This window comes from Balaenoptera borealis, assembly GCF_965194805.1.
Source record: "Balaenoptera borealis genome assembly, chromosome: 20".
Lineage (NCBI taxonomy): Eukaryota > Metazoa > Chordata > Mammalia > Artiodactyla > Balaenopteridae > Balaenoptera > Balaenoptera borealis.
The window spans coordinates 970215-994519 of record NC_138879.1 but is presented as its reverse complement, the minus strand read 5'-3'; the positions used below and the strand labels follow the sequence as shown (position 1 = coordinate 994519).

The 24305-nt window shown below is 41.0% G+C and overlaps 1 protein-coding gene across 1 annotated transcript; it reads right to left on the bottom strand.

Annotated features, from left to right (window-relative positions):
• Window positions 1-11331: 11331 nt before the first annotated feature.
• Window positions 11332-22860, bottom strand: APOH (apolipoprotein H). The gene is made up of 8 exons (XM_082371755.1): window positions 22747-22860; window positions 22176-22352; window positions 20664-20760; window positions 19151-19227; window positions 18207-18395; window positions 15316-15495; window positions 13119-13316; window positions 11332-11483 (listed from the first exon to the last, which is right to left on the bottom strand). The coding sequence occupies exons 1-8, from the start codon at window positions 22808-22810 to the stop codon at window positions 11428-11430; spliced, it is 1038 nt and encodes a 345-aa protein (XP_082227881.1). The 5' UTR covers window positions 22811-22860; the 3' UTR covers window positions 11332-11427.
• Window positions 22861-24305: the final 1445 nt, after the last annotated feature.

The window sequence follows — 24305 nt, the reverse complement described above, 5'->3', positions numbered from 1 at the left end:
AATCTGGGGTGCAAAACCCACACATGCAATTGCAGGAATTTGACCACCCAATGAAGAGGTTCAAAACCATGCTGCTGGAAGAAAATGAAATGAATTTTACAAATGACATCTAAATGAAGACTAGCAGAAAAGTAGAAGAAGAAAAAAGGGGATTGAGGGGAAAAATGTAACAAAGTCAAGTTCATCTAAGAAAAAATTGCAGCAGAAAAAAAAATACATGACTTAAAAGGTTAAAAAAGTTAAGAAGGTAAATTTCTTAAAATAATTTCTATATTTAGGTGAAAGTAAGAAGAGAAAATCTCCTTTTACATTTTCAAGAACTAGGAGGTTGTCACTATATATATATATATATATATATATATATATATATATATATATATTTATATATACACACACACACACACATATATATTAAAAAATTAAGATATGCACATAGGATTTTTATAGTTATTTATGTAATACATATGTAGCTGGGATGCCAACTGGAACCTGAGCTGTGTTGACCATTGGATTCAAGCTTATGTGTCATGTTTAGAGAACAGGTAGACGATGTCCATTGGAAATCTCCTTCCATGACAACCAAGGAAACTTCTAGAAAGTAACTCACCCTAGGTGACAGTAAGCAGATCTGGTTCAATAACAGTACACAAACATTGAATGGACAGGTGGTTCCACATAAAGTACTAGCCATGGGTTGACTTCCAGCTCTCCTCCTTTGCTTGTAACAGAGTGATTCCCGATCTTTTAAGGTGAAGACTTTCCTTTGAGAATCTTAAAAAGCTGTACCTCTCCGGCCCCCCGTACTTCACCACCACTAAATGCCCACATGCCCAAAAATATGAGTACAAATCAAAGGGTTCCCCAAATTTCTCAAGTCCATCCATGGAACCTAGGTTAAGAACTTCTGCCCTATGGATTCTATATCCATTTAAACATTGAGAACAGAAGCTATAGCAGCACTCTTGTCCTTAATTTCAGAAGATATTATGGACAAACTCAGTACACACATCACTGCGCTCAACTCTTGGCTCCAGCGACCTCAGGGCAGGCATTAGTAAAAAGCAGCAGCAGCAGGGATGCCTTCAGCGAGCATCAGAGGCAAGAAATGAGAAAATTATCCTCACAGCTACACACACCCGGAGAAAACCAGATGATGCCCACCGTCTGGTGGTTTAGGAAGATGCAGAGCGCACGTGAGCCCCACCCTGGGAATACTTGGGAGGAAATATCTGGAATCGGAGCCCCTTCAGGGACCCCAAGGGTGAAGACAGGTAAATACTCTGTTGTAAATGTTCCAGTGTAGCCAGCCCCAAGCTTGTGTGGCCTGAAAAATACTGTTTCACATGAAGGTTTTATGGCCACAAACCTATGGCAACCAATTAATATGACTTCTATGTCTAGTTATTTCATAAAGGATAATAATTTGTCACCTCAATATACATTTATTGAACGTCTAGTATGTGTAGATATGTTTTAACGGAATGTTTCTTCTACCATGAATGTTCCGGCAGCTCAACCTAAGCGTCACTTTCTCAGAGAGGCCATCAGTGCTTCTCAAACCACCCCTTATTCTCTTTCAAAGCCCCCTGCTCTTTATCTTCACTGCCTTTATCGAAATTTGTAATCAAATATTAACTGATATTAAAGATCTTTTTAAAATGTCTATAGGACTTCCCTGGTGGTCCAGTGGTAAAGAATCTGCCTTACAATGCAGGGGACGTGGGTTCGATCCCTGGTCAGGGAAGTAAGATCCCACATGCCACAGGGCAAATAAGCCTGCATGCCACAACTACTGAACTCGCGCACCTCAGCTAGAGCCCCCGTGCCGCAAACTACAGGGCCCACGCGCTCTGGAGCCCACACGCCACAGCTAGAGAGAGAAAACCCGCCGCCACAACTAGAGAGAAGCCCGCGCGCTGCAACGGAAGATCCCACATGCCTCGACGCAGATCCCGCGTGCCGCAACTGGGACCCAACGCAGCCAAAAATAAAAGTAAATAAATAAATAATAAATAAATCTAAAAAATTTTTTAAAAATAAAATGTCTATAGGATCCATCAGGACAAGGACCATATCTGCTGGGTTTTACCATGGCAGACCTAGAGTTCCTAGCACTGAGAGGCAATCCATACATGTTTATTGAACCAAAGAGTTAACGCAGATGGGTCTTTCGTGCTTCTCTCTGTACCTGGAGTGGAATATGGCCGCCCCATAGCTCCCTGCTATGGGAGAGTCCAAATTTCTTTCTAAGCGAGTGAGTCTGACTGATCTAATGTGAATCAGGAGACCACACTTAGTCGGATCAGGTAAGGTCAGGAGACTGGGCATCCCAACATATAAACATGACTTTGTCAGCTCACTCTTGTGCTTAGGGGACAGTAGCGGGGGTTCTCTTCTCAGAGAAGGGGATGGATGAGTTACCTCAAATGGTTCCAACTATAACAGAGCTTCAAGAGTTGGGAGGACAGAGGTGAGTTTCTTCCCTCCAAAAGTTTACAGTATAGTAGGAGGTAGTAACACAAATACCGAATAACCATATTTAGAGTCAGATTATGCCACCTGGTTTAAAATAATATGTTACGGGAATAGAGAGGAGATTAAGAAAACACATTACTGTGATTATAAAGTTACCATATGGAAATATATACTGAACCTTGTTTTATCTTTGGTTTTAAAAAGGTATTGAAATTGAAACATTATTTCCATTGGAAATGTTATTTCCTATCAGCCACAAATGACTTAAATAAAAATAGAAGGTTTGTTTCAAAAACAAATTAATGGTTTGCCTCAATATTTAAAAATCAAATGGTAACATAGTTGATAATGATAGGATAAACATGACCCTGAAAACAATTTTTCTTTCCCAGGTGGGAAGTTAATTATGCTATACTTCTCAAGTTGAAAGGGATCTATTTTATTTTCAAAATATAAACTTAAAATTAAGAATTAGTCTAGATAATACTGAGCAATGTGAAGTCAATGATTCTCTACATGAAACTTGGGACAATGTGACTTTTACTAATTAGAAAGATAATTTTTCATAGATATTTTGAGCTAGGCCTGCATTTTGTTGTAAGTATTAAATCTGATTATCCATATATTTCAAAATCCTGTTCTATAAAACTATAGTAACTGTAGCAGAGACTAGAGGTTACCTCCATTTTGTTTAAGCTACTGTTATCTGAATTTTCTGTTTATATAAAGTCAAATTTAAACCTGATACAGTAATTTACTTCTCTCAACTTTAAATTATATGCATATAAAACATATGTTTCCTAAAGGCATTCTTTCATACCTTAATTTCAATACCAAATGTATAAGTCTACAGTAATAAATGTATTACTAATATTACTCACAGAAAATGAATTACAAAATAGTTTACAAGCCATTCTACCAATTTACACACGTACCATACACACAGACAAGGGAAAACAACTTGTAAGGATGTGAATCAAAGGTGGACAAGGATTCTCTAGGAAATGAAATTAAAGATGATTTAAGTCCCATCAATTTTACTTCCTAGATACCCTCAAATCTCTCCAAAAAATAGCTCTATTTTTAGAAGACGTTGACTTAGACATAAAATTATGAAATTCACCGTAGTCTTCTCCTCTCAAACATTTTGGGTTTGTTTTTTTTTTTTCATAAATTTATTTATTTATTTTTGGCTGTGTTGGGTCTTCATTGCTGCACGGGCTTTCTCTAGTTGCAGCGAGCGGGGGCTACTCTTTGTTGCGGTGCGTGGGCTTCTCACTGCAGTGGCTTGTCTTGTTGCAGACCACGGGCTCTAGGCGCGCGGGCTTCAGTATTCGTGGCACGCGGGCTCAGTAGCTGTGGCTCGCGGGTGCTAGAGCACAGGCTCAGTAGTTGTGGCGCACGGGTTTAGTTGTTCCGTGGCATGTGGGATCTTCCCGTACCAGGGATCGAGCCCGTGTCCCCTGCATTGGCAGGCAGATCCTTAACCACTGCGCCACCAGGGAAACCCTCTCAAACATTTTGGAATCGAGGTTACAATAGCTTCAGTGTGAAGTTATCCAGTAGTTTGAAGGATTGTGAATAATAAACACATTGCAAAGCAAGTACAAGACACAAAAACAAATGTTAGTGACTTTGGATCACTGAGGTGGATTATCAGGCAGTTATTTCCCCTTACTATCAAGAATAATCAAGAGTTAACTGTAAAGAGAAACAAAATTTTTCTTCCTCAGCTGAGATTTTTGAATTGCGTATTTTTTTCAGGTTATAAAAGTTTTGATGATATTATACGGAAATTGGAAAACACTGAAAGGTTTAAAGAAGAAATAAAAATTAATTCTACCATTAAGGAATAGCCACTATTAACAACTATAAATATATTCTCAAATCTTATACATATATATATGATCGCTTTAGTGTCTATTTTTGCATCATTTGGATATAACATAATTTGCTTAATTATTTTCCTGTGATTGGATATATGTTATTAGCAACTTTTGGCTCTTATATAATACTGCAATAATTATCTTTTAATATATACATCTCAGTTGAAGTTTCAACTATCTCCATAAAAGATATTCCTACAGGCATGAATGAAATTAAAGCTTTTGATCAGTACTGCCAAATTGCTTCCTGGAAGTGTTTTGCAAATTTGCAGTTCCACTCAAACAGTCCCTGAGAGTGGATGTCTCACATTAACAATTTTTCTAATCTGTGCTAATTGTATATATAAAAATAGTATCTCTTTTTAATTTGTGTTTTCTGCTATTAGAAAAGCTGAAATATTTGAACATCTCTATTAGTCCTTTTTTAAAATTCTTCCACAAAGTGTCCTCTAGTCCTTTGCCCATTTTGGGGGGAAATTTCACATGTTATACATATCTTCCATATCTTAATCTATTGTTTCAAAATCAGCAAATGGCTCTGTACACAGTACTGATGCCTAAGCTGTTATTCTAAATAACCAAATTTCAGTCAGTGATTCACCATTTTGCATTATTAAGATTCTCTGTATCATTACATTGAAATACATGAATGACTCAGTCATCTAAATGGAAAGCAATTTATAAATACAAAGAATGAGTATTATTATTGTTATGTAAAGACATTAGAGATAAATAACAAAATAATCCTGTAGCCAGTAAAGTCCTTAAATTGGGTAGGAAATAATTCAGAACTTTCTATTTATAGGTCACAGAAGAATAAATTATACCACAAATAGATGTAGTTTAAGGAGTGTAGAAACCAAGAATTATGGGGCATATTTTCTTTTCATCACCACTAGAAAACAGAGTTACAACCTGTAACACAATGATTCTGGATTCCTTTATTTTGCCAGAACTAAGCTGAATTCACTGCTCCATCCCTACCTCCGTGGCTTAGTCTATTCTGCCTTCCCAGGCAATTGATCTGTGCCAGAGGCTATTAACAGAGATAAACTGGCTATTCTTCCCCCCTCCCTTTCAATAACACAAACAAGTCCCCCACTTACAGTGGTTCAACTTAAGATTTTTCAGTTTATATGATGGTGCGAAAGCAATACACATTTAGTAGAAACCGAACTTTGAATGTTGCATTTTGCTTTTGTCCCAGGTAGTGGTCTGAGGTCAGACGCGCTCCGGTGATTCTGGGCAGGGCGGCAGCCAGGGCCCCCAGTCAGCCACGCGATCAGCAGGACAAGTAACCCCTCCACGCCAACCATTCTGTACCCAAACCATTCTGTTTTTCACTCTCAGTGCAGTACTCAATAACTTACATGAGATATTTGACACTTTATTATAAAATAGGCTTTGTGTTAGATGATTTTGGCCAACCGTAGGCTAATGTAAGTGTTCTGAGCACGTTCAATGTAGGCTAGGCTGAGCTATGATGAGCAGTCGGTTGGGTGTATTAAATGCATTTTCAACTTACAATGTGTTTATCGGGAGGTAACCCCATTGGACATCGAGGAAGATTTGTAGACATATTGCTCTAGCCAGCGTTCATGCAAATAGCAACCACCTACTAGGCCACTTCCTAGCCTCACCTATACAAAAATCTCTCCACCACCCTGTTTCAGCACCCCTCCCTAGGCTGGAAAATTCCAGCTTTAGAATTCAGTTATTTCCGGGAAGCCACTGGGAAATGCGTCACTTCACTAGCAGTGTAAAAAAAGGGAGGAAAGACACAGTCCTGAAGTTTGGCTCTCTAGCTCCGTCACTTGTGTAAACCAACTTACATAACCTTCGTGAGCTTCAGTGTCTTTACCATCCTTATGGGATGATTGGGAAGATGGAGTTAACACAGGTGAGCTAGATGGGAAGTGCTTCCCGGTGCCTGACGCGGGAAACGTCAATCTTTTCCTTCCAAACTGTCTGTCATGAACTTTCAGAAGTGGCAGGTGCCACTAGGAAGCAGCATTAGCACACAAAGAACTAGGTACGCTGCACACACACACACTCATGTAAACACATTCACACATGCATGCTCACATGCACATACGGGCACAAGGAGCACACACTCGTACACACACTTATGTACACACATCACACATTCGCACACACGTGCACACATACTCGTGCTCACATTTACAAAGAACACACACTCTAACAGCATACACATTCACGTACACATGTGCACACCAACCACACACACTCTCACATGTGCAGACATATACTCACACCCATATGCACAAACCCCAAGCTCTCCTTCCTTCCTTCCTTCCTTCCTTTCTTCCTTCTTTCTTTCTTCCTTTCTCTCTTTCTTTCTCTTTCTTTTAAATCTTCTATTTCAGTGTTAAGGTGGGGAATGACCCTCGGGCTACTAGATGGGAAATTTTACTGATAAATACTTACCATTGAGTTTGGGGACTCAGAAATCAGATCCTACATATTGAAAGATTGGTCAATGTCTTAGAAATGAGAAAGTTCATTTTCTATAACTTCTTGAAGAAACATGTTAGAGCACGAAATAAAAGTGACGACCTGGATCCCTTTGTGTTTAGAAGCCCATCTGCCATAATAGCTTACAGGGTTCCATGGGTCTGCAGTTGCTGGTTAAGCAACATTACATAGCATGGGAAGACCACATTCAGCCTTGTTAAAATGTAGGTTGATAACCATCAATTTGTGATTATAATTTCACTCTTTCTGCACCAGGCTGCCTGTGGGGGAGAAGAATAATACTTCCTGGTATCTCAGCCAGCAGGGAAGGTCACTGCACTCTGGCTGGGGAGGGTACGGCTGAATTTTGATGACAGGCAACCTGGTGATCTAAGCATTTAAGAAGAAAAACATTTCAAATAGAGAGGCTACTTATGGGACTAAATGGACCACATAATCACTAAATAGAGATGCTGCAATTGGGCAGTTTCTTCTGATGGGCTCCTCTAATCCAAATTGCCTCTTCAGAATGAAAAATAGCAGATTTTTCTTTCTGTGAAAATATCATTAGAGGAATCAGTACTATGGCCTAAGTTCTAAAGTCTACTCTGATTGATTTTCAAGGACCCAAACCTATCCAGTGGCCTGAAATGCCTTCAAAGAAAAAAATGATGCAAAAAGCCATCCTCAACAAACTTGCCATATTCCAGGAGTTTTTTATGGAATAGTCTATTAAAAGTTCAATCTGGAGATTCCTTATAAAAAGTTCCAGCAAAACAGATTTGGATACAGCAGCAACTAACACAACAATGTAAAGCAGTTATACTCCAATAAAGATGTTTAAAAAAAAGACAAGGAATTAAAAAAAAAAAACAGATTTGAAAGAACATATATGGTCAGATAAATATTCAGGAGTGAAATTTCTGGGTCATTTGGTAGTTCCATTTTTAGTTAGTTTTTTTTTTTTTTGGCCACACCGCACGGCATGTGGGATCTTAGTTCCCCAGCCAGGGATCGAACCCACACCCCCTGCACTGGAAGTGCAGAGTCTTAACCACTGGACTGCCAGGGAGGTCCCTATTTTTAGTTTTTTGAGAAACCTCCATGCCATTTTCCACAGTGGCTGCCCCAATTTACATTCCCACCAACAGTGTAGGAGAGTTCCCTTTTCTCCCCATCCCTGCCAACATTCGTTATTTGTGGTCTTTTTGATGATGGCCATTCTGACAGGTGTGAGGTAATATCTCATTGTGGTTTTAATTTGCATTTCTCTGATAATTAATGATGTTGAGCATCTTTTCATGTGCCTGTTGGCCACCTGTATGTCTTCTTTGGAATAATGTCTATTCAGGTCTTCTGCGCATTTTTTAATCGGGTTGTTGGTTTTTTTGATGTTGAGTTGTATGAACTGTTCATATATTTTGGCTATTAAACCCTTATCGGTCATATAATTTGCAAATATTTTCTCCTATTCAGTAGGTCTTCTTTTTGATTTGTTGATGGTTTCCTTTGCTGTGCAAAAACGGTTAAGTTTAATTACTTCCCATTTGTTTATTTTTGTTGTTGTTGTTTTTAATTTATTTATATTTTATTTTTGGCTGTGTTGGGTCTTCGTTTCTGTGCGAGGGCTCTCTCCAGTTGCGGCAAGTGGGGGCCACTCTTCATCGCGGTGCGCGGGCCTCTCTCACTATCGCGGCCTTTCTTGTTGCGGAGCACAGGCTCCAGACGCGAAGGCTCAGTAGTTGTGGCTCACGGGCCTAGTTGCCCCGCGGCATGTGGGATCTTCCCAGACCAGGGCTCGAACCCGTGTCCCCTGCATTGGCAGGCAGATTCTCAACCACTGCGCCACCAGGGAAGCCCTAGTTTTGTTTTTATTTCCTTTGCTTTAGAAGAAAGATTCAAAAAAATATTGCTATGATTTCTGTCAAAGAGTGTTCTACCTATGTTTTCTTCATTAACTGGAAAAGATACATGCACCCCAGTGTTCATAGCAGCACTAACAATAGCCAAGACATGGAAGCAACCAAAGTGTCCATCAACAGATGAATGGATTAAGAAGATGTAGTATGTATATATATATATATACACACACACACAATTATATACAATAATCAGCCATAAAAAAGAATAAAATTTTGCAATTTGCAACAACATGGATGGACCTGGAGAGCATTATGCTGAGTGAAACAAGTCAGACAGAGAGAGACAAATACTGTATGATATCACTTATATGTGGAATCTAAAAAATGAAACAAATGAATGAATATAACAAAGCAGAAACAGACTTAACAAATATAGAGAACAAAGTAATGAATGCCAGTGGGGAGAGGGAAGGAGGGAAGGGAAAGATAGGGGTAGGGAATTAGAGATACAAACTATGTATAAAATAAATAAGCTACAAGGATATATTGTACAGCACAGTGAATATAGCCAATATTTTACAATAACTTTTTAAATGGAGTATAATCTATAAAAATATTGAATCACTATATTGTACACCTGAAACTAATACTACTGCAAGTCAAGTATACTTCAATTTAAAAAAAAAACAACTTCACTTACAGTTTTAGAAGTCTATATATTTTAAATTTTTGAAACAATAAAATTAATTAGGAAAGTATCTGCAACAAAAGGGAGGATAATAGAACAATATATTCTCTCCTTTTCTGGAGCAAACCCAGCGATCCAGTCTGGGGCAGGGGAAAGGCTCTACAATTTTTACTGCTTTCTTTCCATTCCTAGAGCTGTGAGATAAGATGAGGAGGAGGTCCATTTTTAAATGAATAGGTGAGGAGTTAAAGAAAACAGTGGTTCTAAAACTTAGTGCTAAAAGAGGAAATCCAGGGTGGATGGTTTTTTGTTCAGCAAAATGCCTAAATAGGGCTTTTTGGTTTAGAAAGGGGAGTAACCGCCCACTCTCAAAGCTGACCCTCAATACACGACATGGAGAAAGATAAAGGTGGGGGGGAAGCAGAAGAAGGAGAAGAAGAAGAAGAGAAGGGGAAGGAGGGGGCAGGGAGGGAGGGGGAAGCAAGAGAGGTTGAGAGAGAGGAAGAGGGAAGAATATCGAAGGAAAGGATTGAGAAAGAAAAAGTAAAGCTGTTTTTTAAAGTTAAGTAATGGGCATTTGGAGCTCTTGAATGACATCCTGGGAAGTGGGGGGCACACTGATTTCTGTAAAGGGGGGAGGAGTAGAAAAGCATCTTGGCGAAAAGATCGGACCACACCACGTGAAAGCAGGTGAATCCTGAGGAAGACGCATCCGGGAGGAAATACCTCTGCGGAGACAAAGTTTACGAGTCGTGATGGGCAGTACAGAGTGGAGATGGCAAAGTAAACAACTCTTTCTGGGACTTTTTAAAAAAGGGATACAGAAATGGAGCAGTAGCTAGAAAAAGATGTGAGGTAACAGTAAGGTTTTCTTTTAAAAACAGTGGTGACATTATTGCATATTTATATGCTGATAGAAATGCTCCAATAGAAAGGGAAAAAAATAAACATGGAAGATCATTCATCAGAGGAGCAAAATCCTTAAGTAGGAGACAGAAGACGGGATCCCGGACATGAGTTTCGCCCTTAGATGGTATCTCAGAGAAACGAGACGGAGGGCAGAGACCCTGGTACAGACACGGCTGAGATGGTAGACTTGGTCATGGGAAGATTGAAAAGGGTCTTTTCTATTTTCTCTGCGGAAACAAGGAGCAAGGTCATCGGCTGAGAGTGAGGACAGGGACGATGGCTTGAGAAGGGCTGAGAAGAGAAACAGCCGTGTTGGGGAGCTGGGGAGAGAACAACCTAGTGAAATGCGGTAGGATTGCCAGGCACAGTTGAGAGCGTATGAGAAGCCCATGTTCATGAATCAAAGTGGGACCTATTAGCATAATTGTGAGGTTTTCTTTTTTTCCAGCAACGTTCAGCTGCTCTGGTGCAGGCACAGGAAAGGCAGCTAGAGGCTGGGGTGGGGTTTGCCAGCAGGTACTACAGAAGGAGAAAAGGCCAAGGAAGTTAAACATAAACAAAGGAGCAATGTCAGTGATGGGTCATGGAATTCTGGTGGGTAAGGAAAGCTATTGAGGCATTTTGTAAACCAGACTTTAAGGGTTCAGATCCATTTCTATTGGCCTGAAAGTCGATGCATTCCTTTATGGTGATGCTTCTCAAACTTAAGAATGCAAAGAATTATCTGGGGACTTTGTTATAAATGCAGATTTGGGGGCCATCCTCGGAAATTCCGGGACACAGCATTTTTTTCCTTTGTAATAATTACCAGGCGATACTGATGCCGAGGTCTGTGGACCATTCTAAGAAAACTGTTGCATCGCAGTTGTTTTAGGTGAAAGCGTTTAGGAGTAGAATTAGGGAGAAGGTAACTGGGTTACCTAGGTAATTGTTTACACTTTCCATTTCACATTGCGAGGACAACGTTCCAAATATTTGGGTTTCTTAACCAGATAATTAAAAGTAAGCTACCATGGAGTAACACTGCAATGGCTGATGCAATAAATTCAGTCACTTTATTTTTCCATTTCCATTAGGTTCCTTGGACAAACACATACAAGTATGACATTTAATTTTGAATCAGAAAACCAACTTAGCATGGTTTTACATCAGATGCTTCTGTTTTCCAGAAAGCGAAAGAACTGTGCTCTGTTTGGGGAGAAAAAAAATAAACATTTAAAGAGAAACAGTCATCTCTTAAATCTGTTAAATAGCCAAGACAAATCAAATACATTTTATAAACGTGTAGAGTAAATCTAATTATGTGAATGAAGCATTCAGTGTGAGGTTTAAGTGATTCGAGAAAAATCAGGGAAATGATAAGGCACTCGTTTCCAAGAGAGAAAATAAAAGGTTATGTATAATTCTGACAGTCAAGATTAAAAGAAAAAAAGGTGTATCAGCCCTTTATTTATTCGCCGATGCACCAATAGTGCTGCATCTGTCTGAAGACTGTAAAAGAGAACAGCCTGAAGAAGTGCATTAACAAAGCTCTGTTTGTTTTTTTTTAATTATCTTCTGCTAATATTTTTTCTGCTGATCTGTGCTAGGATTACTGTGCTTTGTCAACTTGAGTATTTAATGTCTCACTAGGGCTCTTTTGGACAATAACAATTTATCCAGGGCATTTCTAACTATTTGTAATTATAGTGATAATAACCGTCATTATTATCATTGTGTACTTACTCCATGTCATGTATAATATTTCTAATCATCAAACCTATGAGGTGGGTATTATTTGCTAGTTATCATTTCCTTCTCTCTCTCTGGCTGGCCACTTCTCAGACCCCTCTCTCCTCTAATCTGCTCCCAACTCTCTCCTCTACCGGCTGATACAGGGCTGACAACATTCTTGAAGCATTTCTAAACCTAGAGGCAATAATAGCTTCAGTCTCTGGCTGGTTCCTCCTTTGTAGAAACAAAGGTATGTAGACCTTAAACCTGAAACTAATGCTCTGTGATGACCTAGAGGGGTGGGATGTGGGGGGAGGGCGGCAGGGAGGCTTAAGAGGGAGGGGATGTATGTATACATATAGCTGATTCACTTTGTTCTACAGCAGAAACTAACCCAACATTGTAAAACAATTATACTCCAATAAAAAAAAGTTACTGTAGGCAATGTTAAAAGAAAATCACATTCTTGGAGAAGATATTTTCATAGCTTGTAATTAAAAAAAAAAAAAAGTTTTGTGTCCAGAATTTATTTTAAAAAATAAATTTTCAATTGAAACTAATGGCTTAAATGCTGCCTATTATACACTTCTTTATCACCCACAAACACAATATCATCTTCCTTAAAATGTTTTGCTCTAATGAATACTTTGCTCTAATGGGTACTTTTCAAACTCTAGGAATTGCCGAAGGAAGGAAAGAAATGTTAGAAGATCTATAAACCAATGACCATTGACATGAGTTACTTTGTAGTTTGGGGTGAGTTCTTTATCATTTGGGACCAAGAGGTGGTCAATATTATTATTCAATATTCCATTCAATATTATTATTAGTATTCAAGCATAATCTGGAATTATACACGATGGCATAATTCAACACTCATCAAATAAAACCACAACCCTGAGTTTTAAGGAAAAGAATAGGAAAGGAAAATGTGGGGAAACTCAATGCAGCTTACTGCTTCATCTTGCTATTTCCTCCTGCCCCACTCTCTTTTTAAAAAATCCAGTGGCCACATTAACATGGCTTCTTTTAGTCATCAGGTAATAAAAGTACTGATTATGGCGAGGGGCAAGCGGAAGTGCTAGCTAAACGTTCCAGTGTTGAACTCACCCTTGAAGCATTTGGGGATTTGAATGTTGCCGTCTATGCACTGGGCATCCTCTGTATAGCTACACTTCTTCTCCTTATTTTTGCAGAAGAAAGAAATTTTTTGGCCATGCAGCATTCCATTCTTAAATTTGTCTTGGATATTTACTTTCTCTCCTTCATATATCACGGTAGCTCTTTTAACAGATAATTTACAAGACGCTGAAAGAGACAATATGTGTAGTCAAGACAGGACTTCATTTACTCTTTCTTAAAGAAAATGTAGCATTTGAACCAGGAGATGTTCAGACCTGAAACAAAGTGCTCGAGACAAGAAGTTTCTAAGATAGTGGGTAACATCAGTATAATTGCTAACTGTTGTTCCTTATCAATAGAACCTTTAATCATGGCTTCCAAGATCGCCTTTTCTTCCCCTGGAGTAGCCACATAAGAAGGTCAGAGCAGAAGCGTCAGATACTAGGCTTCTGTGCAAAAGAACTTCTATCAGATACTGCCATTTCAGGTAAGCCTCCCCGCCCCACTCAGCTCCCATTTATTGAGTTGCTGCACCACCCACCAGCCACTGTGAGTGTTGGCTCATTACAGCTCATAAATGCTCCTTTCTCTGAACAATGGCCTTCAGCCATAAGAGAGCCACCTCTCCAAGGAGAGTATGCACGTCGGTCCACAACCCCAGGGTCAGGGAAGGGAGCAGCCCGCAGCCTATGACAGGCTGACAAGGGGAGCAAAATAAGCAGGTCCCCTTGCCTCTCGATGGGATCGACTCCCATGGTCCAGAGCTCGCAGGGGACTAAACTGAAGTTAGGCTCTAGCTGAGACCACATCCTCGGTCAAAACATGGTCCCTGGGTTGACAGCGTCAGCACCACCTGGGAACCTGGTAGAAATGCTAGTTCTCAGGTCCTACTGCAGATCCAGTAAATCAGAGACTCTGTTTAAACAAACCCTCTGGGAGATTCTGATGCACAGTGAGGTTTGAGAACCAGTGTCCAGCTCCGTCCCACCTGCCTCACACTCTTTTTCCTGAGACTCACTTAATAAACCAACTGCATTTGAATCCCTGTCTCAGGCTCTGCTTCTAGGGGACCCCAACCTAGTCATATGTCATTTTGCCTGTTGTGCCTAATTGCCTTTTCTATTTAAACTGTCCAACCCGGACTTCCCTGGTGGTGCAGTGGTTAAGAATCCGCCTGCCAATGCAGGGGACACGGGTTTGAACCCTGGTCCGGGAAGATCCCACGTGCTGCGGAGCAACTAAGCCCGTGCGCCACAACTACTGAAACCCACATGCCACAACTACTGAAACCCACATGCCTAGAGCCCATGCTCTAGGCATGTCCGCAACAAGAGAAGCCACAGCACTGAGAAGCCCACGCACCATAATGAAGAGTAACCCCCACTCATGCAACTAGAGAAAGCCCGCGCACAGCTTCAAAGACCCAACACAGCCAAAAATAAAATAAATAAATTATTTTTTAAAAACAAACCTGTCCAGCCCACAGCAACTTGAGCAGAAATACAGTGCAAAGTTGGTGTTCTTTGCATAAGCATGACACAGACCAGATCAAGGATAGACACCTAACTCAAAAGCAACCAGCATCTCAGGGAAAAGATGCCAGTGAGTGATGAATCCTTTAGTTGAGAGGTCCTGGTGTAGAATCAAGCCAGGTTCAAGGTGAGTAAGCAGAGAAACAGAGATATGAGGGAGACTGTGAGGCCAATGAGACATGGAAAGAGTAACAATAGTTCCCAACTTTCAGTTGCAGTCCTCAGGAGGACCAGCTGTGTTTCATTTCCTCACATTCAATGTCCATACGCTTGCCTGTTGCCTGTTTATAATTCGTCACCATTTCCTGGAACTAGCTGGAACGTGTGGTTGGGTTTTGCCACAGTGAGAAGGGTCTTGACTAGAACAAAGCAAAAAAGGATGCTCATGGGCCAAGACTTAAAAGCAATTACAGGAAACCCACACAATCTTCCACCATATTATCAAGGCTTACAACAGATATGTTTATTTCATGCAGTTCAATCTCAAACAGGATTGCTAAGCGTGAAGTTTCCCCATGCTCATATAAATCCCAGTAGCTGTGAATCAAGTCGGAGAAACAAAGTAGAAAATGACTGGAACAAGAAAATGGCAAGGAAAGGTGATCCACTCGATGAACTGGGAGGCAGTTTAAGAACTTACCCATGTTTCTTACCTTTACAGCTTGGTTGTGCAGACCAGTGTCCGAATTTGCCACATTCTACTTCTTTTGGCCCATCCAAGGCATATGTATCATGGCAACCATATGTGGCTTTATCCTTGTAATAAAGTACTTGCTTTGCAGGATAGTTCACAAATCCATTGTCTGGTCTTGATGGGAACGGGCATTTTACTTCTAAAAAGTTTAAGCAGTAAGACGTATTAGTATAAATAGCTTGGGGTCCAGTGGTTATGGAATATCTACGCACTTGTCTCTCTTATACCACTGAGTCACTGGGTGTTCCTGTGACTAGAACACAATTTCTGGGGACCTTGGTGCTTAATTCTATCCCCTTTATCTTATCCTCGTGAGACTCTGGGTATTAAAATAGAAACAACAACACTTTGAAAGTAAATTAATGAGTTACCAAGTGCTTTGGGCTTTCACATAATCACAAGGTAGTATTTATTGCAAACTTCATCTGCACACAGTCTAAGATGGTGGGTTTGAAAGACGGAAAAAGTCTGACTCTTTTAACCAACAGACCATGAAATTAAAACACAGAGATTCCTTCTATGTACACTAGAACAGCATTATTTGGATTTTAAATGTTAAATCTAATTCTTATGACTGTCTTCAGACTATACAAGAAGCCAGCATGAAATATGAAGGAGAAAAATGAAGGCTTCCCGGCCTTCTTTAGATCCTCAGCGGTAGAGGCCCAAACCCGTATCCCTATTTACCCCAGTAAAGAAAGCCAAGCTGGAGGGAGGAGCACAGAGCTCTTGGGAGGCAGTCTAATGAGATGGTTCAAGAGTATCAAATCCAGTGTTGGACTGCTTGGATCAGTTTTGGCTTCCACAAATTGAGTGCAAAAGAATCTATGAGTCTATAATAACGCTAAAAAGAAATAGTTCATGGAGGAAAAACTCTTCCCTGCAGAAGAATTCCAGCTAATAAATATAGAAGGAAAGATAAACTTAGAAAGCCACCATTTTGTAACCACCAATGTCTCAGTTGACTGAGTTCAAGGATTATCAGTGGATGCTAAAATGACTGCTAGAGAATGAATATTCTCACCGTCTCAAACTATCACCCACAGGTTGCTTACTAATTCAACGAGAAAGAGGTGCCTTTACCAAGAGAAGAGGGGCATACCGCACCTGACCAAGGGATCAAATTAAGCATGACAGTGATCGACTGACACCATGTGCCTTCTGATGTGATGGAGTGTATTCTTAAAAAAAATGTATTTAGGGGCTTCCCTGGTGGCGCAGTGGTTGGGAGTCTGCCTGCGAATGCAGGGGACACGGGTTCGAGCCCTGGTCTGGGAGGATCCCACATGCCGCGGAGCAACTAGGCCCGTGAGCCACAACTACTGAGCCTGCGCGTCTGGAGCCCGTGCTCCGCAACAAGAGAGGCCGCGATAGTGAGAGGCCCGTGCACAGCAATGAAGAGTGGCCCCCACTTGCCACAACTAGAGAAAGCCCTCGCACAGAAATGAAGACCCAACACAGCCAAAAATAAGTAAATTAATTAATTAAAATAAATAAAGGAATTCCTTTAAAAAAAAAATGTATTTAACTCAAATCCAATCATGAGTGAATAATCAACCAAATTCACATTGTGGAAACTTCTACAAGACTACTAGCATGTACTCTTCAAAAATGTCAGTGAAAGACAACTGAAAAGGCAGGGGATAATTCTTAACTAAAGGAGACCAAAGAGCTAAGACAACTAGATAGAATATGTGATTCATGATTAGATTTCACATAGAACAAAACACGTGTATAAAGGATACTTCTGGATCGGCTAGGGTAATTTGCATATGAAATAAATATTGTTAATTGTATATAATATAATTGTTTAAATTATTATTGTTAATAATTCCAAATATGTTAAATGTCTTGGGTACAGTGATAACATATGACAATGTTGTTCTTAGGACATTCATGCTGCTGAAGTATTCATGGGTAAGTGTCATGATGTGTACAACTTATTTTCACATGATTCAGGGGGAAAAAGGTATGTCTATAGAGAGAAAGAGAGAGAATGTCACAACATGCTGACGGCTGATATATCTATGTAAATGGCTGAAAAAAAGAAAAAAAAAAAGAACCCACTGCTTAGAACTTGGGAGAATTAAATGAGATGACACATATATAGGAGGAGACCAGTGCCTGGCCCAGAGTTTAGTCCCCCAAAAGGTGCTAGGTATTAGAAGTAGTAGTAGTTTCCCTATGCTAAAAAGCACTTATGTTTGAATCATTCAGTAGATATCTGTAACACCCACTGCGGGAGAAGGTAACAGTCCTTAGTATAACTCCTGGTGTGCATGATAAATTCTACTTGTTATGCAGTTGACAAATTCAAAGAGTAATGATGAGTCAAATTAAAGGAGAAAGAATTTTCATATATATTTTTAAATCAAGTATTCTTGTGATTCTTAGATTTAGGTAAAGACTACAAAAGCTTATATCAATCTGACTGCAACCTAGTTTTTCACCTCAGTCTCTTAGGACTCCCCAGTTTAATCCAGCCTCACAGTAATACTCAGCTGTCCATGCACACACCCTGTTCCTTCACACCCCCCTGGCTTCCCCCATCCTGCGCCCTTGTGTGGTATGCTATGCTGTTCCCCCATTCTCCACTCCTTCCCCAAGCCCTTCCTCTGGGAAGCTTTCCCAGGCAGCTCCAGACGGTCCATTGCATCATAGCTCATCTTACTGAGCTCAGAAGTCAGGTCTCATTCATCTGGTATTCTCGGTGCCTGGCAGGTGGCAGATGCCGATAAACATTTGTTACACAAGGTCATTTGAAACACTCCATGATAGAGAAATTTTCAATCCTCTTCAAAAAAGAGATTCCACACTCCCGTGATTATTCTGTCTTATCATTGCACTCACCCTTACATTCTGGTAATTCTGTCCAGTTTCCATGTTCTGTGCAGGTAATGGTGTCGTTCCCAAACATTGCGTGCTGTGGCAAGCATTCAAAGACTGCCTTGCTTCCATACAGGGAGTTGTTCCCAGACAATGGCTGATAAACACTAAGTTTTGCAAACTTAGGTATGGGTGGTGGAGGGCAGGTTGTAGCTGAAAAAAGAAGGAACTATCATTTTAATGAAAATAGTTGAGTCTTTTAAAAGTACTCTTTACAGAACAACAAAAAAGAAATCCAGAGATTAACTTGGGAAAATGCAAACTTTGATCAAATGCCAGGGTAAACACAGTCAACTGGAGAAGCCAAATAAGAAAATATGATCTGGAAATCAGATGTCTGAACCAGTCAAAAAACTAAAAGATGAAGGAAATTTAAGTCTTGCCACCACTGATTTGCCTGTTAGAAGACCACGTGGCTTATGATACCATACGTCTTGGATCCAAACGCTACCTTGGAAGACGTTCCTGGGAGTCAGAATTGGCGAAGGACTTTGCTGAGGGAGCCTCCTGCAATAGTTGCTGATGACAACAAGTCATTTGTGACATCTTGGTCCTAGTTCAGGTTTGTTTGTTCCTGTTGAATACCTCCTGCTTTTGTACTCTGTCTGTATGGAGCTTACACAAGGAGCTTCACACAGAGACTCAGAAGTGGGTTGCCATCCTGACCTAACTAATCTGGAGTTTCAGGGTTAGAGTCAGGGTCAGGGTCAGAGTTTGTCATTCCAAAGCGGTTGTTTCATCTTCCAGAGTAAGATATCAGGATGAACGGTCCCCAGAAAGGTGACCAACCATCTCATGGAGCTGGGACTGAGGGGTTTCCAGGGTGTAGATCTTATAGTGGTAAAACCAGGAAAGTCCCAGGCAAATCAGCTGGTCACCCTCCCTATAACTGGGACCCACAAACTCACGAGCACAGACAGGAAGTTTCTGACTCCATTCTCCCTCCTTAGTGCATTGAGCAGAATTAGCTCCTTTCAGATAAAACCTGCAAAGGGAAAATGTAATCCACTAAATTATAAAATAATCCACCCATGGCATCTCAAATGTCTTTTCTGTTAAGCATTGCTGCAGATTAATACTATTGGCTTCTCGGGACTGCCCTGGTGGCACAGTGGTTAAGAATCTGCCTGCCAATGCAGGGGACACGGGTTCAAGCCCTGGTCTGGGAAGATCCCACATGCCACGGAGCAACTAAGCCCGTGCACCACAACTACTGAGCCTGTGCTCTAGAGCCCGTGAGCCACAACTACTGAGCCCACATGCCACAACTACTGAACCCCGCACGCCTAGAGCCCGTGCTCCACAACGAGAGAAGCCACCGCAATGAGATGCCCGCGCACCGCAACGAAGAGTAGCCCCTGCTCACCACAACTAGAGAAAGCCCGCTTGCAGCAACGAAGACCCCCCAAAAAAAAAAATACTCTTGGCTTCTTTTCCACCTTATAATACTGTTTTCCTGAGAGGCTTAACATTCCTCTAAGGCTCATCAAGTCTCCCAGCCTACGGCTGCAGGGAACTGCTGAAGAATGGGAAGGTTCCAAGTGGGTATGGAAGCCAACCCTACCCAGTCCCCAAACCCCTTGTCTCCAAGCAGCTGGTCAGGTTAACTGCTTCCAAGCAAAGAACCACCTCTTTTTCAGGATCACAAAAGTGAATCAAACTGAATAATCTCTAATATTCCTTTTCTGAGAGCCTGCGGCCCCAATTGTTTAAAAACAATGCAGTCTATTTCCATTGCAAATGTACCGTTGTCCCTGAAGCCAGTTTGTTCAAGGTCATTCATCATGAAGCCTACCAGTCAATTGGTGTTTCAGATGAAAGGACTGCTTCTCTCTTTCACACACAGTATTTCTTAATCTCTAAGCACAAACTAGGCTCCTCAGGGAAATTTTGCCCTGCTCTACAGCCGATGAGCTATGGCCAGTGTCACTGATGGTGTATTTGCTCATAAGGCAGGTAAGTCATATGACCAGCCAGAAGTGCTTTCCTCTGGGGGTGCTGTGAGGAGGAAGATTATGTTCTACATCTATACACTCAGCCTTCTCCATGGAATTCTCTTCCCCGAGGTCACAGTCGATGAAATTAGCCTCATAACTAAAGCCCAAGTTCGATTACTAAAATATTTTAACGCTCATGCCAAGATTTGGCCCAGAGATCATAAAGAATTATCACCCAGTTTCAATAATTTCAATGTACTCCTCAAATAAGTAACTAATCAGGAGCAGAAAAATTAGAACGTTGACTTCATATTTCACTAGCTGCTGTATTCTCCACCCCTTACCCCGCCCTCAACACCACTGTGGATTTGTATTCAGTGATTTGTACTCAGCAAGTCCAGCCTAAAGACTAGAAACAGACCAGCCTTGATGATTAGCTTAAGGGCGCAGGAATGGGCTGCATCTGTGAGCCAGAAGTCCTTACCCGGTATTGCAAGAAAAACTGATCGTGTTGGGATATTCAAAAGTTGTATAGCGTACAGTTCCGTTTTCTAAGATTCCAGCAAAAGGACATACTCTGGCTGTGATTTAAAGATATAAAGGTCAATTTCCATTTATAGAATTTACTATTAAAATAAAAATGTATAAACTCATTTCTATCCTTTGATCCAGTAACTCTCCTGGTAACTATTCTAAGAAGATAACTCAAAATAAGTCAAATGATATATGCACTAAGGCACCCATTGTATTGTTTGCCATGCAGCACGCGGGATCTTAGTTCCCCGACCAGGGATCGAACCCTCACCCCCTGCAGTGGAAGTGCAGAGTCTTAACCACTGGACCGCCAGGGAATTCCCTGTATTGTTACTTCTAATGACAAAAACCAAACAGTCTAAATGTTCACTATCATGGTATTATTTTAATTAATGGTAATTAAAGGGTAAATCCACCTGAACTATGATACGACCAATAAAATATGGATTATGAAGACTACAGAGATATAGTCCATGTTTCTGATATGCTAGTGAAAATAGAAAAACACAAAATGGTATCCACTCACTGCAACGAGGAAAACATACATGCGGAAAATAGCTTGAAAAAGAAAGTTGTTAGTGTTCCAAAGTTTTGGCTGATTTCCGGAAAAATTTTCCCTAATGATGTTACAGTGGTTTTTCATTAGCAATTATGTTTTGTCTTTTTTAATCAAAAAGCATATTAAAATCACTGTATGAACATGTATAGTTTTCACAAATGGTGCCACCCATACAACCAAAATAACCAGAGCTTGGATAGGTCCATATAGTTATTTTTACTGCTTGACTTCTACATAAAATTGCCAGAAATTCTCTCAGGTGGATTGCTCAGTAGTCGACTGTGAAAAAATAATGCCAGCATGATATCACAGAACCACGTTCTGAAGAATAAATAAAAGCAAACCATCGGGAATTCCCTGGTGGTCCAGTGGTTAGGACTCAGCGCTTTCACTGCTGAGGGCGAGGGTTCAATCCCTGGTCGGGGAACTAAGATCCCACAAGCTGAGCCACGTGGCCAAAAAATAAAAAAGCAACCATCTACCATAAAGTCAGATATCTGTGAATGTATATATACATATATAATTGTTCTATTACATATGATATATTATTACATATAATATTCCTGTACGTTATTAATTTAATATATTTATATTTTATTATAAATATAATTTGTGATATAATCTCCACTTCTCTCTTCACTTCGGCAGCGTTTTCCTCCCCTTTTATCGTACCAAGTCTCTTTTTAAAATCTCCCCTTGATCCAGGCTGTGCTGCAAATAGCATTTACTGTCCTTAGCCTCTTCTCCTGAGGAACTCCCCACAGACCCTCCTGTTTCCTCACAGCCCTCCACCCCACAGTTCTGCTGGCTTTCTGTACCGCGGGCATGACAAGGTAGGTCACCTCCCCAAAATGTCCAGAATGTGAATGACGGGGAGAATGCGTGAGATGGAAGCTGACTTACGCGCACATCTCAGAGTGTTGATGGGCCAGAGTCCTGTGAGCGGGCAGATAAACCTCCGGATCCCTCCCCGGGACACGTAGCCTGGCTGGCAGGTGTACACTATCTCCTCCCCGGGGGCGTAGGATGTTTTTAACGGAACAACTCTGGCAAATGGTAACTCATCTGGCTTGGGACAGGCTGAAATAAAGCACAGAGCAGTTGGCTGAGAAATCTGTATTTGCATTTTTAAGTTCAGCTAGCACACACAAATGAAAAATATTTCATGCTACCAATAATATGCATGCTGAGTTCTGTACCAAATACTTGACTTATGCAATACCTCATCTAATCTCCTCACCAAATTTTGAAGGGTGCTATTGTCATCCCCATTTCACAGGTCCGTATCCTGAGGCTTAAACAAGGTAAATATCTCACGCAGGAACTTTAGGCATGGCTATATCAAAGAACAAGCACCAATCCACTCTCTCAAGCATCCACCCTAAAGAGAATTTAACTAATCATTATGGATCCCTGGCATATACAAGGGGGATGGATATATGACTTATTATTTTCAGAAGCAAAGAGTACTTACTTCGTCCGGCAAGAGCAACATGGCAGAGAGAACTTGAGAACAAGATGAGCACGGGAGGAATCATTGCGGATGGTTCACACTGGCACTACCAAAGTGGCTTTCCTCTACTGAAAAGAGAGCTGTAAATATAAAAGTGCTTAAATATTAACCATTTTGGGGTGTACTTTTATCTCTGTAAATAGAAGATAAAGGATCATGGTTTGAAAGGAGCTCCAAGACCTACATTCTTTAATCATTTACTTTTCACTTTGGCGGGTCTGTTGTGAAATCTTTGGTAGATGGTCTCTGTCTTCGCGACATTTGTGTTAATGGCACACAACAGCTCGGTCTTGCCTCTGATACAATCCTGGTAGTTCCAGATTGCCCGGCCTCTGGTCCAGACCTCTTACTCTCCATCCTTGGTTTGTGTAATGGTGGATGGAAAACGCAAAGGCTGAATTACCTGCTCCACCCCCAGCCTTGGCATGCAAACTGAGGACCATCGCTTATTTTCAGGTCTCTTCACCTCTAAAATGACGTTCCAGGTTCCAGATACCTGAGCTAAAGAACATCTTCACAGCAGTATCTAAGATTATAAAGCCTAAAACACTGAGGTCATCATCTTCTCTCACAAACTGACTGCTTCCTCTCTTACCTGCAGCGAATAACACAACCCTCCTGGTAGCCAGTTCCCAGCCTTAGCACTAGCCTTGCCTTCTCCATCTCCTCCCGCACCAGATCAACGCAAAGTCCTGACCATCCGTTCTGAAGACTTCTTAGGTCTGTCGAGCCAGATTCTAGATCTGTTTGAGGGATTGGGAAGTCGACGTGAAATTACAAGTTAGGACACTAAGAAGTACAGAAGTCGAGTAGGAGAGGATGGGCCAATGCCGATGAAGCTGTTTAAAAGGGCTCAGAGCAGACCATCCAGGACCCCGTAGTTCTCCTACATATCATTTGCTCTGAGGGACTGAAGATACAAATGGACAATGGCTAGACAACATGTAAAAACAGAACTCTGACCCACAATCTCTAGCAATCGGCCAAACTTAGAACCAACCAGAGAAAACCAAGTGTGTTCCTCTAATCAATCACATAGGACGCCCGGCTTCCAGTCAGTCCACATCCAGCTTCCCCAAACCAACACCCTCCCATCAGGGCATACTTGAGGCTTTCCCTCTTCGTCTGCAGTAAAGTTTTCCCATCCTTTAACTGATTTGGGGTGTCTGCCAAGCACAAATGATGATGGATAACTGCCTTCTGATAGCAAGCTCTGAATAAATAGCATTTGCTTGTTCTCATTTGGGTGATGGTGTTTTATATCCACAGGTCTAAAGTTCCTTGAGACACATCAGTTCGAGAAATGTTCTTGTCAGACAGAGATTCTTAACGATGCTGCTAATGAACATGATGTTCCGTGATAAGGAGAACGGTGTCCTGCCACTAACATAAAATAAGGCTGGTCCTTCCCCTTTGTGATTAAATCACAGTCTTCACACACACACACACACACACACACACACACACACGCACGCGCGTGTGCACACGCACACACCACCTTCCTTTTCTAAGGAGAAGGA